Source organism: Chlorocebus sabaeus, chromosome 20 (genome assembly GCF_047675955.1).
Source record: "Chlorocebus sabaeus isolate Y175 chromosome 20, mChlSab1.0.hap1, whole genome shotgun sequence".
NCBI lineage: Eukaryota > Metazoa > Chordata > Mammalia > Primates > Cercopithecidae > Chlorocebus > Chlorocebus sabaeus.
Window position 1 is genome coordinate 120,687,573 of NC_132923.1, and position 15,558 is coordinate 120,703,130.

Genomic DNA, 15,558 nt, shown 5'->3' on the forward strand with positions numbered 1-15,558 from the left:
GCTTGACCAGTATCTATTTCCTGCTGCACCAATTAACTATTTTTTTAATCATCTGCTTTTACTTCAGTTAATAGATGGTTTAAAAAATCATCTTGTCAGGTACTAGTGTCTGGCCACAGACATAGCTCAGATGAGGCCTTGTGGAAAGAGCAGAGGGAAGGTCTCAGGATGACTGCTAGGGAAAGTAGGGGAAGAAAGATACGGTGTAAGAGCTAAGTAGGAGCATAACACTTTGCTGTGCATCTTTATAAAGGTCCCTTCATTTATATCAGCTCCTCAGAGAGTAGTAACAGTCTTTTCATTTTATAGATAAAGCCAGAGTTAGAGAAAATTAAGTGACTTGTTCAGGCTACAGAGCTGGGATTCAGCAACATGGTCTTTCTGGTTCAGAAGCCCCTGAACTCTGAATAGGCCATCTCTAAAACCTGCTCCAGCCCACACAGTCTGTGAAAGTGAAAATGGTATAAGTTTGCCAGATGGGCACAGGCATGTGGAACTCCCCAGCCACCATTATGGTCCGTGGGAGCTCCTAACTCCCTTTATCCTTCTGTCCTTAATTCACAGGAGCAATGATGTCTGGGTCCTTGACCTCGAGCAGTGGGCGTGGTCCAAGCCGAACATCTCCGGCCCCAGTCCTCATCCTCGAGGTGGCCAATCTCAGGTGCTCAGGAATTAAAATAACTATTCAGCAAACACTGTAGCATCTTTCAGTTAGGACGGGAGAGGGAGGAGGGAGTCAGGTAAGATGCCAATATGCACTAAGCCAAAGCAAATGTATCATTCTTTTTTACTGGTATTTATTTTTCAACTTCTAATTGGTCATATTATTATAGTGGTTTTATATTATGCTCCTCCCTAAAGCATTTACTTTGCTGTGTCATTTCTCAAGAGAATCTTGCATTTTATGTGGTTGACATTCATGTTAATATTTGATCAACAAAGAATGTATCCTTTCAGGTGAATTATCAGTAATTTGTTCACAGGGATCAGAATTGACATGTTTTTAGGAGAATGGAGCGGTTATGGTAACTAGAACATTCCCATTTGGGAGCTAGGTAGGCTATTTTCATATACCAGTGAAGCATAGAAAGTCAGAAACCTGTGTCTTTGTAGGTTTATTTTCAATGTCTTCCCCTCCCCAGATTGTCATAGATGATGCAACTATCTTAATCCTCGGAGGGTGTGGCGGTCCCAATGCTGTGAGTATTGCTTCTGTGGCATTCCCATGTGCATGCTGCTAAGTGTTCAAAACCTGTTTCCCCTGTCTTCTTCTCTAGGAGTATACAAGACTATTTCCATGGCATTTTAATTTAAGGAATGCTTTTTGGGTTTAGCCTTTGTATTTTCTGGTCTTTGTTTCTGCTCTTTTGTAGGGTTGAGGGGATCCTTTTAATCATAGATATTTGTCTCTTGAATATTCATATCTATATTCTTCCTATTCCTATTTCCTTTTTAGGCGATAAAGTTTACTGCTATCATTTTTTCAAAGGGGAGAGGGCAGTGGAACAAAAAAGCAGGTTGATAACTGTCAGAGTTCACACAGAATTTAAGAATGCACATTCAGGGCCGGGCGCGGTGGCTGATGCCTGTAATCCCAGCACTTTGGGAGGCCAAGGCGGGCAGATCACGAGGTCAGTATATTGAGACCATCCTGGCTAACATGGTGAAACCCTGTCTCTACTAAAAATTTAAAAAATCCGCCAGGTGTGGTGGCACGCGCCTGTAGTCCCAGCTACTCAGGAGGGCGAGACAGGAGAATCACTTGAACCCGGGAGGCGGAGGTTGCAGTGAGCTGAGATCACACCACTGCACTCCAGCTTGGGTGAGAGAGCGAGACTCAGTCTCAAACAAACAAACAAAAAAAATGCAGATTCAGAAAGTTGTGGATATGTATTATTTATCCTCTCCTTCAATCCCCAATACATACACATAAAATTATGGGCAAGTGTCAAAACCACTTACAGTTGATTCATGGGTCACAAGCACAATTCCATATGCTAAGCCAGTGGTAATATATGAATGAATGAAAGCATAAGTGGATGCATGCACAAGTGAATTATTAACTGAGGATTTTGCTATTCCTTCTGAAGAGCCCACATCCTTTCAAGACCAGACAGGACAGCTTTGAGACTACAACTCTATGTGTGTGTGTGTTTTGGAACACATATCACACCTGAGTCTTGTCATTGTTTTTTTCTCTTACAGCTGTTCAAGGATGCTTGGTTGTTGCACATGCATTCTGGTCCTTGGGCCTGGCAGCCACTCAAGGTAGAAAATGAAGAGCATGGGGCCCCAGAACTGTGGTGTCATCCAGCATGCCGGGTAAGCAGGCAGCTGACAGGCCAGCAGGAGGATAGGTCCTAAATTGGAAAACCACATTACTTTGTCAGGTTTCAAAGAAATTTGTACAAAAATAGAAAACACCTTGGTGTCACAAAAGAAGTGAGCATTAGCCATAGCTCCTTTGGCATTTCTCACTAAATGGGAAAACTTATGGGGGCCCCACTCATTCGGTAAGTCCCAACTTTAAGCATCTGTTTGTCTCTGAAACTTTCCCTGGAGTCCTTCTCCTGTTAACAAAAACTAATTGTTCCCTTCTCCCCATTCTCCCCACCCCTTCTGTACACATATCTCTAATGATAGCATATGTCACACAAAGCAACAGTGGCTCCCATGTCTGACTTCTAGCCTAGAGGGCAGACTACATCATTTTCATCTTCATATCTGAGGTACCTACAAAATGTGTGGCACATTACAGTTGCTTATGATAAAATGTTTGACAGCTGAATGAACAATCAGAATCATAGAAGAGTCTGTGAGCACTGGTCCTTTGTCTTCCAGGTGGGACAGTGTGTGGTGGTCTTCAGCCAGGCTCCTAGTGGGAGAGCCCCACTCAGCCCCAGTTTGAACTCTCGCCCATCACCTATCAGTGCCACTCCTCCAGCTCTCGTTCCTGAAACCCGAGAGTACCGCTCTCAGTCTCCAGTAAGAAGCATGGATGAAGCTCCTTGTGTTAATGGCCGCTGGGGAACACTGAGACCCAGGGCTCAAAGGCAGACTCCTTCGGGTTCCCGGGAAGGGAGCCTTTCCCCAGCCAGAGGAGACGGCTCTCCTATCCTCAATGGTGGGAGTTTGTCTCCAGGAACGGCAGCTGTGGGTGGCTCTTCTTTGGACAGTCCTGTACAGGCCATATCTCCAAGTACTCCATCTGCTGCTGAAGGATATGACCTAAAAATGGGACTTTCTTTGGCCCCCCGACGAGGATCACTACCAGATCAGAAAGATCTGAGATTAGGATCCATAGATCTGAATTGGGATCTGAAATCCGCTTCCAGTAGCAATCCCATGGATGGCACGGACAATAGGACAGTTGGAAGTATGAGACACCCTCCTGAACAGACAAATGGTGTGCATACCCCACCTCACGTGGCCAGTGCCCTTGCAGGGGCCGTCTCCCCAGGTGCCCTGCGTCGGAGTCTGGAAGCCATCAAAGCGATGTCCTCCAAAGGCCCCTCGGCCTCTGCAGCACTAAGTCCTCCTCTTGGGTCTTCTCCAGGCTCTCCTGGGAGCCAGAGTTTGAGCAGTGGAGAAACAGTGCCCATCCCTCGCCCAGGGCCTGCCCAAGGAGATGGACATTCCTTACCTCCCATTGCCCGCCGCCTGGGCCACCACCCTCCACAGTCCCTAAATGTTGGCAAACCCCTATACCAGAGTATGAACTGCAAGCCCATGCAGATGTACGTGCTAGACATTAAAGACACCAAGGAGAAGGGGCGGGTCAAATGGAAAGTATTTAATAGCAGTTCTGTGGTCGGACCTCCTGAAACCAGCCTGCATACCGTGGTACAAGGCAGGGGTGAACTCATCATATTTGGAGGACTCATGGACAAGAAACAGAATGTGAAGTACTATCCAAAAACAAACGCCTTGTACTTTGTACGAGCAAAGAGATAATGTGTTCTAAACCCCTTTCCTTTTCTGTGGCTTTTAATTTGGAATTTTCCAGTGTGTAAGCATTTGGACTGAGAATTGGGAAAACAAAATTACTCCCAGAAGCCAAAACTCTTTAATTCCCAACCGAAGTCACTCCAGGCTGGGATCAAATCTCCATTAAGAAAAAAATTATATATAAGTATATATATATATATATTATATAGCCAACTCTGTTTACAAAAAAAAGGGAGAGATCTCCATCCTGGTTCAGATAAAATTGTTGCTGTGTTTTAACAGGGGCTGGGTTGCCTTTTTCTACCTTGCTGGTAACTAGACCAAGAAGTTAGAAGAGACTAACATCAGTAACTTTCCAAAAGAAACTGAAGAGCCCCCTATAAATCTTTATGTGGCCTTCTTGGAGTTAAAAAATAAAAGGGCATATATAAGTTGCAAAGGTGTAGGTTTTTAGACTCTCATGCTTCAGGTGCTGTCAGGGTAAAAGTAACTGTTCTTCCCCTTCTCCTCTTAAAACCACAGAGGACCTGTGACAGCTCTGCAGAAATGCCAGTGCCTGGCCCCCTCCTGCCCTTTATGGCTGAGGAAAGTTACCCAACAAAGGATTTTATTCCACATCTGTGTGCTGGGTCATCGTGAAATAATGTTTATGCAGCCGACATCTGTCTGCCTAGTAGTGTCCATTGGTCTTTGGAGTGCTTCTTATGTGTCTCAGAAAATATTTTGTGTCTGATTGTGGAAATTTCTGACAATCAATCATACTTGGTTGCAAGTTGCCAAAAAACATATTTATTCTCCTCTTTCTTCCCTTAGAACATGGTACTTGGAAACTGCCTTTTCCATTCACTTACAGGCTGCTTTTTTCTTCTGCTTATTATTATTTTTTTTTCATATGTGGATTTTTTTTTTAAAGTCCTAAAACGTGTCTAACTTTCTGTTTCTTTTACAAAGCTCAGGTGCCTACAGAAATCAGAAGCTGCTTAGAAATATTTGTGGAACCCTTTCCCTGGTGTCACTAGGGGGCCAGGAGGGAATTCTAAGATGTCAATATTGTGAGAAGTCTTTGAAGCATCAGAAGATACTGTTTTTTCCCTATAGGCTTCTTTTTACTTCCAGAGCACATTGAGCATGCTCATCCCATATTTGTAGGATGTGGAAATTGATTCTGGAAGGGAATTCCTATAACAGTTCTTTTTAGAAGTGTTTTTTTCCTTGTTGTGACATATATTCCTCTTCCTGGCTATTGGCAGGTGATGGAGTTGAGAATCATGTACTGGACTTCTTGACGCATGGCTGACCTCAGGAACAGCTCCATCTTTTGCACTTGTCTTGTTCATGTGTCACCCAAATAGGGCTTGGGTTTTTACTTTCACTTCATTTCTGAGATTAAGGTGTAACCAAGTAGAGCATTTCTTTGCTTGATACAGAAAGTTACTAGTCTCAACCATGGCCTGGGCATAGGAGATGTCAAAATAAGTTTATTTCAAATAGCACCATTTAAGTAGGGATTTTTGGTGATTTCTCATCAGTGGAAAGAGGATTTTTGTTTTGCCCATAGTATTTAAATTTCAAAACATCACCTTTCCCACCCTGACACTCCCCTTTTTATTATTAGCATTTCTCAGGCACAAAGCCTGCTGCAACTGGCCCTGGGTCCTGGCTTTCAGCCAGCATCTAAGTGTACTGATAAGTGTGTTTTCTCCTGTTATATGCTGAATCCTTTCCCTTAGCCATTAGCTTTTACGATGTGGTCTTGGTAGGAAAGCCACCCTGGTGCCAAGCCTAGCTTGTAGGGGGAGGTATGTGTTCCAGAAACTACCCTCTCTCTTCCCTTCAATGAGGAAACAACATGTGTCTACTTAGGTGGCATCCAACTGCTCGGAGCTCCACACTTCCCTTTCCCGACTGGGGCTCTGGTGCTGTTGCCAATCCTTGCTTGGCAAAGACTGTTCGATCATGTGGGGTCCTTACTTACAAGGGAAAGCTGGGCCAGAAGGTTACCAATTCAGGTGTTACCGCTATTGCTGTACCTTGTGTTAGGACATTGTGTTTGTGCATGGACTGTGCCTCCGAACTCAGTAGTTCCTATCTAAATATAAAGTATATTAGAAACCTGAAAGTACAGAATCTCAACCTTAATAGTCTTTCCCTTAGTCCTATGGCCTTCCTAAGCCAGCTGTTAACGTGTTGATTCCTTCCACTTCCCCCAAGCAGGCAGGCAACAGAGATGTTGATTGTCTTAGAAAGTAATCTGGTTCCTCTGAACTCCATTGAATTCCAGTTTGACCCACACTACCTGGAACCAGACTGTTTGCTTACAGCTTTTTAAGAAAAATCTGCCTTGTCTGCCCCCATTATTGTTGGTCTTGGTAGCTCCTGGGCACTGTGGGCATGTACCGTGGGAAAGTGACTCAGCACAGTGAAAGTGATTGTCTCCTCAGGCCTCCTGAAGCCACCTGTGCAGTGGGACTTCAGGTGTCTCGGCCAAGATGAGCATTTCCACAACGCTGTGGATGCTGCAGTCAGGCCAGATTGAACCATGACTCCGTTTTTCACATGATACCAATTTTGTCTTAAAATTCACTGAGAAAAATGAGACTAATTTTTTTTTAACCCTCAGGAGCACCTAAAGCAAATATTTATTGAAAATTCATTTTGTTTCTACTTGAAGCTTTAACCCCTTCCATTCCTGCAAGTGTGCCTTTTGAGAGCTCCCATGGCCTAGTGACTTCACTGGTCACCTTGTCCATCTTATGTAAGAATTTTAGTCTCTCCCTACCCTTTTGGACAGAGCTTCCTGTCCTCTCATTTCACAGGTTATGCAACAGAGGGTTCTGTGTTTTCATTCATATTTCCACCCTTCACTTGGTTGGTAGACTCCACAACCCCACCCTGCCCCACACTTTGGGAGCACAAATTTGGTGTTGAAACAAGCTTAAATTTCATTTTAAGGCAATACTGGGCTTACTCTCCTCCCAGCCGTCTGTGGATTGATTTGATTTTAATGTTCGAGTTTTACAGCAACAGCTGAAAACCATGAACTATTCTAGGAACTGTGTTGGAACTGTGTTGGAACTCTTTAAATTAAAGAAAAGAGGAGGAGGAGGAAGAAAGAAAACCAATTTAAGAAGCCTTGACTTTGGAGGACAGAAAGCCACCAGCCAATGGAGAACAGAGATGTTTCCCTTTCCTTTCTTTCACGTTGTCGTTCTGGGTTTCCTTCTGCTTCACTCTTTTCCTTCCCCCTTAAAAGTGGTATTCCTGGTTGGTCTGTCTGTCCTTGTGCTTGTGGTGATCCTGGCATGGTGATGTGCTCTGCTTTGCATTATCCGTGGTCTCTTACCAGCGCACAAGTCAGTGGGGAGGATCTAAACACGCCTAGGGGTGAGGAAACTGAACTTCCAGGCCTGCGTCCCATGTAGCCTCTCCATGAACTGCAGAAGGCATGTTCTGCATGGTTACCAGTAAGTGGCTCCCTCTCACTGTGTTCATTGTCAAATGAGAGCAAACTTTAGGTGTTGGCTCCATTGTACACTCTACTTGCTCTGCTCCCCTCCCTCCAACCAGGGTTCATGTCCGTGCACACCCATGTGCCCTGGCGAAGCTGGTGCTGTGAGTGATGTTTCCCATACAACTCAGGGATGCCAGGTGGCTTACCCTGAGATAGTCATTTTAGGCACATAACAGTGTAGGAACGAGAAATGGATTTCATTGATATTTAAATCTGTCAATTTCATTTTTTGTTAATGTTTTCCCCTGATGACTTTTTAGCAATTTAACAAATAAAATTAAATGGACAATTGTCTTAACTGTTTTATTAGCAAAAAAAGAAAAAGAAAAGAGGTCTGGCCGGGCACAGTGGCTCACGCTTATAATCCCAGCACTTTGGGAGGCTGAGGCAGGCGGATCACAAGGTCGGGAGTTGGCCAGGAGACCAGCCTGGCCAACACAGTGAAATCCCGTCTCTACTAAAAATACAAAAATTAGCCAGGCATGGTGGCAGGCACCTGTAATCCCAGCTACTTGGGAGGCTGAGGCAGGAGAATTGCTCAAACCCAGGAGGCAGAGGTTGCAGTGAGCCAAGTTTGCACCACTGCACTCCAGCCTGGGCAACAGAGTGAGATTCTGTCTCAAAAAAAGAAAAAAACAGGTTGAGCACACTGGAAGAAAAATTGTCTTGATGGGAAACAGTCGAGGTTGGAGATTGAAGGCACAGTAGTTGGAAAGAGATACCTTCTCTAGGGGGTTGTGTTTTCAGGGAGAGGTGGAGAGTTGCCACTTCTTGGGGACAATCCATTTAATAATAAAGCAGCTTCCTCCATCACGCTTGAAGGGCCTGGTGTTTCAGAGTCTCAGTACTAACCTGCGGTGGAGATCTAAGAGTGGTCATGAGCTTGGAGGAGAGGCCCAGGGGCCAGGACAACATTTGCATCTTCCCTGGCCCCCTAAGCAAAGATGAAGACAAAGGGCCCAAGGGGCATGAAACGGCACAGCAGATGATGGTTTGGAACACAGTCCTGAAGCTCCTAAGGCCTATGGCTTAATCCTGCCTTTCCCTACTTACTACTTAGCCTTGGATACAAGTTGCCTCATCTGTAAATGTAGTTGCTTCTACCTTATAGGAGCCTGTGGGTTAATTGAAGTTATATGTGAAAAGCGTCACCACAGTGCCAGGCCCATAGTAAGTTTGCAGCTACTGCCTTCCACTGCAGGGCCAGCACAGCACTCCCCAGCCAGGGTTCTTGTTTTTCTGGATACAAAAGGGCCAGTGGGCTGGGCATGGTGGCTCACGCCTGTAATCCCAGCAGTTTGGGAGCCCAAGGCAGGTGGATTCCTTGAAGTCAGGAGTTCAAGACCAGCCTGATCAACATGGCAAAACCTCTTCTCTACTACAGATACAAAAATTAGCTGGGCATGGTAGTGCACACCTGTAATCCCAGCTACTTGGGAGGCTGAGGCAGCAGAATCACTTGAACCCAGGTGAAGGCTGCAGTGAGCCAAGATTGCGCCCACTGCACTCCAGCCTGGGCAACAGAGCGAGACTCCATCTCCCAACAAATAAATAATAAAGGGCCAGAGGCCTATGCACATTTGGGTGTAAATTAAAAATCTGGCTGGGAAAGGGGAGACAGTGCAGGAATCAGCACCTCAGCCCAAGGTTTTGCCTTCATTACTCCTCCGGTGAGCATGAGAAAGTTTCCTGAAAGTGGTAGGCTTTGAGCACCCCCAGGTCTAGGCAGGACAGGAAGCATCCACCAAAATTTTGCCCATGAAATCCCGCAGGCTGGCCTCTGCGTGGTGCTGCCGCCCATGACTGGGTCTTACCTGTGCTCTGTGCCTTTTCACCTCCCCCAGGCCAAGGAGAGCCTCCCAACTAAGTTCCGCGTTCTGGTCTCAGTGGCCATTACTACTACTCTTCCCACAAACACTGCCAGCATGTCAGTGGATGCTGTGTGAGGTGATGATTTGTCCACGGCTGTAAGTGTTCAAACAGGGTCTGACTACCTGCTTGGGAAGAAATGACAGAGATGATTTATGCATCAGATCAAGATTGGAACAAAGGAAACCATGAGACATAGTTCTGTGGACTCAGAAGGGACGTAGAGGCAGTAGGACAGGACAGACCTAGGTTCAAGAGCTGACTGTCACTTTGAGCTGGAGCAAGTCATCCTGCCTCATTGAGCCTCAATTTTATCAGTAAAATGACAATGATGGCAGCCAGCCTCATAGGTTAGCAATTTAGCGGGAACCAGCCAAGAATCGTTAATCCATTGGATGGGTGTGATTCCCCAAAAGGCCACCTGAGGGCACCCTGTGAAAGGCTTCAAGTGTGCTTGGGTGATCTGTCGGAGGCAGTCTTGAGAAGGAAAGCAGATGGGCCGGAAGAAGAAAACGCTTGCCCGTTTCTCCCCTCCGTCAGTTAAGCCTGGGGGGCACCCCTCCCTGGCCCCTGCCTTGTTTCAAGTACCATCTCCCGGCTGGCCTACCTGCCTTCCCTGCCCCAGCCCTCAGCCGTGGGAAAATTAGTCTTCCTCATGGGCTGGGCTCTGGGTCCAGAACCTGTTGGCATGCACAAAGCCAAGTTCATGTCTTAAGTAAATGCCGAAAAGTCCTAGCAGAGTGTGTTCTGCACCCACCAGGGAGCCTGTCTGCCCACCTACTGCAAGGAAGAGAAGGAGGGCTCCTTTCTAGCAGAAGGCTGGGGAGAGGGAGGATGCTCCTGCCCAAGGACATGGGCTGTGGCCCGTTGACAAGGCCCAGAAAGCCTGGAACTGACTGGGAGACTGTTCACTCTCAGCAAGCATTCCCTGAGCATCTGTGACCCCCAAGGCGCTGAGACACACAGAAGACACAAAAGAGGCCCACCCATGAAGGAGCTTACAGCCTAATCACAAACCAGGGAGGTGTCACATGGGCTAAACAAAAATGACAAATCCTGAGCTTCTAAGGTCAAAAGACAATCCAGGTATCATACTAAAAAGATACCAAAGGGGATGGAGTCAGTAGAACCATCTGCAACCAGTGCAGCCACCCAGGGCCAGGACAGTTGTTCGGGAGGCCAGAAGCCAAGAAGTTAGCCTTCTCTTTGCTTTGGTGTCTTAGTTGCTTTGTGCTGCTATATACCACAGACAGTGATTTATAAGCAACAGAAATGTATTTCCCATATTTCTGGAGGCTTAGAAGTCCAAGCTCAAGGCACCATTCCAGCTTGGTGTCTGGCGAGGGCCCAGTCTCCACTTCCAAGATGTTGCCTTGTTGCTGCTCCATCACGAAGGCTGTGTCCTCACACAGTGGATGGGACAAACTGGCCCCTCAAGCCTTTCCATAACGCCGCTAATCCCATCATGAGGGCTCTGCCCTCATGACTTCATAATTCCCCAAAGGCCTCACCTGTTAATACTGTCACAGTGGTGATTAAACGTCAACATGTGAATCTGGCGGGACGTTCAGATCATGGCACTTGGCCTCATCCTGCTGACCTTTGGCAGGGGGGCAGATGAGGATAGAGCCTATCTGGGGCATCCCAGATGGGTGGGGTCTAGGCCTTGATTCTGGCCGTCAGTAATGCAGGATCTCGATAAACCTATAAGCCTCAGCAGCCAGTGGTCAGGGCTGAGGACAATGGAGGGTGACCCATGTGGACTTGATGACCAGAGGTCATCCCCTCAGATGTAATGGGAAAGGAGCTCCCGAGTGGAATCCATAGTGGGAAGAGAACACTTAGGACCGCACGGCTGAGGCCACGGCAGGGGCACAGAGCAGAGTACTCTCTGCAGCAGAAGGCCCACAAGAGATGGCGTCCAAGGAGTAGCATCCCTCCCCAGCCATGCTTCCCTGGGATTTGGGCAACCCTCCCTGCACACTGAACATGAGCCTCAGGGCGGGCTGGAGGAGGGGGTTTCTGGTTCCTCTGCCTCTCCCGGGTCTGAGCTCGTGGTTGTCATTGCTCAAGGCCCTGCTGTCTGTCCACAGCATTTGGACCTCTCATCCGTCTACACCCATTGCTTCAAGCTTGGTCGCTCCGCCGTTGGTAATGTCCAGCTCTGCTCGGGCCGCTCACCTGCGCTTTACATTCCAACATCTGCTGTGAGTGTGTCCTCTCTGGGCAGCCCCCTACCCTCCCTCACTCCCCAGGGGCTCCTCCTCTGTCCCTGTACGCTTCCTCCGTGCTTCCCCCACAGTTAGGGGCACCATCATCCATCCAGTCACCTGGGAATCATCCCGGGGACCGGTGATCTGAGGACGGAGAATTGACCGCTGAGCTTGGCGGCAAGGTTGGTGCCCTGACCTGACTTGATTAACTGGCTGTGGCTCCTGCTTGGAGAATGGCCTGAAGCCCGGTGAGCCTGGCGGAAGGACTGCTAGGAGGCAGAGCAAGCATTCCAGGTGTGAGTGGAGCATTCCTGGTGCTAGGCCATGCTGAGGGAGGGGTGGGCATTATTCTAGGTGCTGAGAGGATTTTAAGCCTAGTGTCCTAGCTGACCTCCCACCCCCCACCCACCCAGGATCCTCAAGCAGGGCTCTCCATGCCTCATTCTCACCCCAGCTCGGCCTGTGTGTCTGCCCACCTGGGCCTCCTATCCACTCTGTCAAGTTGGTGACTGTGTCCTTGCCTTGTGGAGTCCTCTCAAGGTCTTGTGGGGACCTTGTCCAAGAGATGTTTAATATTTGTGGGGAGACCAAACCAAGAAGAAATGAGTGGATTAATCAGAGGGCTCTAGGCCAGGCATGGTGGCTCACACCTGTAATCCCAGCACTTTTGGAGGCCGAGGCAGGCAGATCACGAGGTCAGGAGATTGAGACCATCTTGGCCAACATGGCAAAACCTCATCTCTACTAAAAATACAAAAATTAGCCAGGCGTGGTGGCATGCGCCTATAGTCCCAGCTACTTGGGAGGCTGAGGCAGGAGAATCGCTTGAACCCAGGAGGTGGAGGTTGTGGTGAGCCAGTGGCACTCCAGCCTGGTGACAGAGCAAGACTCTGTCTCAAAAAAAAAAAAAAAAAAAAAAATCAGAGGGCTCTAGAATAGAAGGGTCCTTAGGGAGATGTTCTACATGCTTTGCTTAAGGCCCTGAAAGGAGAAGCAGCTGGCTTAGGCGGACACATAGTTTAGTGGTCAGAGGGGCGCAGGAGAGCAGAACTCATAGACCAACACGGTCCACAAGCGTCCTTCTGAAACGCAGTTCTAACCATGTCACTTTCAGGCCCCAGCAGTCGGCTGGCCTCCTGTGCCCAGCAGCAGTGTTTACATGAGGTTTGGGGACCCTGTTATGGACTGAATTGTGCCCCCCTCCACCCAGATCCATACATTGAAGCCTTAGCCCCCAATGTGACTATATTTGGAAATAGTTTCTTTAAAGAGGTAATTAAGGCTGGGCGCGGTGGCTGATGCCTGTAATCCCAGCACTTTGGGAGGCTGAGGTAGGCGGATCACCTGAGGTTAGGAGTTCAAGACCAGCCTGGCCAACATGGTGAAACCCGTCTCTACTAAAAATACAAAAATTAGCCGGGCATGGTGGCTCACGTCTATGATCCCAGCTACTCGGGAGGCTGAGGCAGGAGAATCACTTGAACCCGGGAGGCAGAGGTTGCAGTGAGCAAAGATAGTGCCATTGCACTCCAGCCTGGGGGACAAAAGCGAGACTTTGTCTCAAACAAACAAAAATACAAAAAAAAAAAAAAAAAAAAAATTAGCCAGGTGGTAGTTCTAGCTCCCCTCAGGGCTGAGGCAGGAGGATTGCTTGAGCCTGAGGAGGGTGAGGCTGCAGTGAGCTGAGATCACACCACTGCCCTCCAGCCTGGGTGACAGAGTGAGACCCTGTCTCAAAAAAGAAAAGAAAAAGGTAATCAAGGTTAAATGAGACCATAAGCATGGGGTCCTAATCCAGTAGGACTCATGTCCTATTTATGAAAGAGGAAGAGACACCAGGCATGTACAAGCACAGAAAAGAGGTCATTTACAAGCCAGGAAGAGAGGCCCCACCAGAAACCAACTCTGCTGGCACCTGGATCTTGGACTTCCAGCCTCTAGAACTATAAGAAAATAAATGTCTGTTGTTTTAGAGTACCCAGACTGTGGTACTCTTGTTACAGCAGCCTGGGCTGATTGATATAGACCCCAACTTCAGAACTGCCTTGTGGTTTTGTCAAATCTGCAGGCTCACAGTCCTATCCAGTCCCTGATGCAGAATGTTGGGGTTAGATGTGTGAACCCCAAATGTCTGAGACAGGTCACAGTCAATTTGGAAAGTTTATTTTGCCACGGTTAAGGATGCGCCTATGACACAGCCTCAGGAAATCCTGAGACATATGCCCAAGGTGGTCAGTGGTACAGTTTGCATTTATACATTTTAGGGAGACATGAGACCTCAATCAATATGTGTAAGATGTACATTGATTTGGTCTGGTAAGACAGGACAACTTGAAGCAGGGGCTTCCACTTTAGAAGTACATAAGAGACAAGGCCAGGTGCAGTGGCTCATGCCTATAATCCCAGCACTTTGGGAGGCCGAGGCAGGAGGACCATGAGGTCAGGAGATCGAGACCATCCTGGCCAACATGGTGAAACCCCGTCTCTACTAAAATACCAAAAAAAAAAAAAAAATTAGCCGTTCAAAGTGGCACGTGCCTGTAGTCCCACCTACCCGGGAGGCTGAGGCAGGAGAATCGCTTGAACCCCAGAGGCAGAGGTTGCAGTGAGCTGAGATTGTGCCACTGCAATCAATCCAGCCTGGGCGACAGAGTGAGACTCTGTCTCAAAAAAAAAAAAAAAAAAGTAAATAAGAGACAAAAGATTGCATTCTTTTGAGTCCTTGATCAGTCTTCCACTAAATACATAATTTATTTTGTTTATTTATTCAGCTCTGTTACCCAGGCTGGAGTGCAGTGATCTGATTCTGCTCACTGCAACCTCAACCTCCCAGGTTCAAGCAAATCTTCTGCCTCAGCCTCCTGAGTAGCTGGGATTACAGGCGCCTGCCACCAGAGCTGGATAATTTTTGTATTTTTAGTAGAGACAGGGTTCACCATGTTGCCCAGGCTGATCTTGAACTCCTGACCTCAGGTGGACCGCCCACCTTGGCCTCCCAAAGTGCTGGGATTACAGGCATGAGCCACCACGCCCAGCCTTTTTTTGTATATTTTTAGAGATGAGGTTTTGCTGTGTTGCCCAGGCTGGTCTCAAACAGCCCTCAAAGTGCTGGGATTACAGGCGTGAGCCACCGCACCTGGCCCCAAGAGGACTTTACATCTTCTCTGGGTTCCAGATTAACAGGTATGTTATTCTGCCAAGTTGCTTCATCTTCTCACACGCTCACTGAGTCCTCCACGAACCAAGGACAGGGGTGGATGTGAAGTCTGGAAATCCAGAGATAGTTTAGATCCGAGCCCTGCCACTGAGTCACTCCTGGCCCATGGAGACAACTGTGAATCTCCCTGACTGGGCAGATGTGATGACAGCTGCAGGAATGGGAAACATGTGACCTGGAAGTATGGGCAAAGGATTCCAGCTGCAGAATCCTGTAGAAATGGTTATACATCTTGTTTTTCTGCCTAGCCACAGTGTGAGCAAGTTGAGAGAAAGCACCTTGTCTTACACATCCCCATCCCCTCTCAGACATAATGGGCCTTACACATCCTTGTCCCCTCTCTTAGGACATAATGGGCCTTAAAAGTCTGTGAGTGCATAGTCCTCTGGCTGCTTTCTGCTTCCCTAGGAACAGCCCTCCTAGTGGCTAGGGGCAAAGTTTTAAAAACACAAAATCCAAACTGGTAGAACAGATAAGTACTTTAGAGTCAGGTAAGCGTGAAGCGTGGGTTTTTTTTTTTTTTTTTTTTTTTTGACAGGGCCTGGCTCTGTCAGTCAGGCTAAAGTGCAGTGGCATGATCTCGGCTCACTGCAACCTCCATTTCCCGGGCTCAAGCAATCCTCCCATCTCAGCCTCCAAGTAGCTGGGACTACAGGCATCCACCACTGTGCCTGGCTAATTTTTGTATTGCTTTGTAGAGACAGGGTCTTATTATGTTGCCCAGGTTGATCGTGAACTCCTGAGCTTAAGCAATCTGCCTGCCTCGGCTTCCCAAAGTGCTGGGATTACAGACATGAGCC

At 47.6% G+C, this 15,558-nt stretch overlaps 1 protein-coding gene across 2 annotated transcripts in view; it reads left to right on the top strand.

Moving 5' to 3' along the window:
- FBXO42 (F-box protein 42) overlaps positions 1 to 7,750 on the top strand; it is a 90,406-nt gene extending 82,656 nt beyond the window's left edge. For both annotated transcript variants that reach the window (XM_007980371.3, XM_007980372.3), the window contains 4 exons: positions 565 to 661; positions 1,143 to 1,199; positions 2,206 to 2,322; positions 2,842 to 7,750. In XM_007980371.3, the coding sequence (XP_007978562.2) occupies positions 565 to 661; positions 1,143 to 1,199; positions 2,206 to 2,322; positions 2,842 to 3,954 (1,384 nt within the window). In that variant the 3' untranslated portion in view covers positions 3,955 to 7,750. The remainder of the gene's footprint in view (positions 1 to 564; positions 662 to 1,142; positions 1,200 to 2,205; positions 2,323 to 2,841) is intronic.
- Positions 7,751 to 15,558: the final 7,808 nt, after the last annotated feature.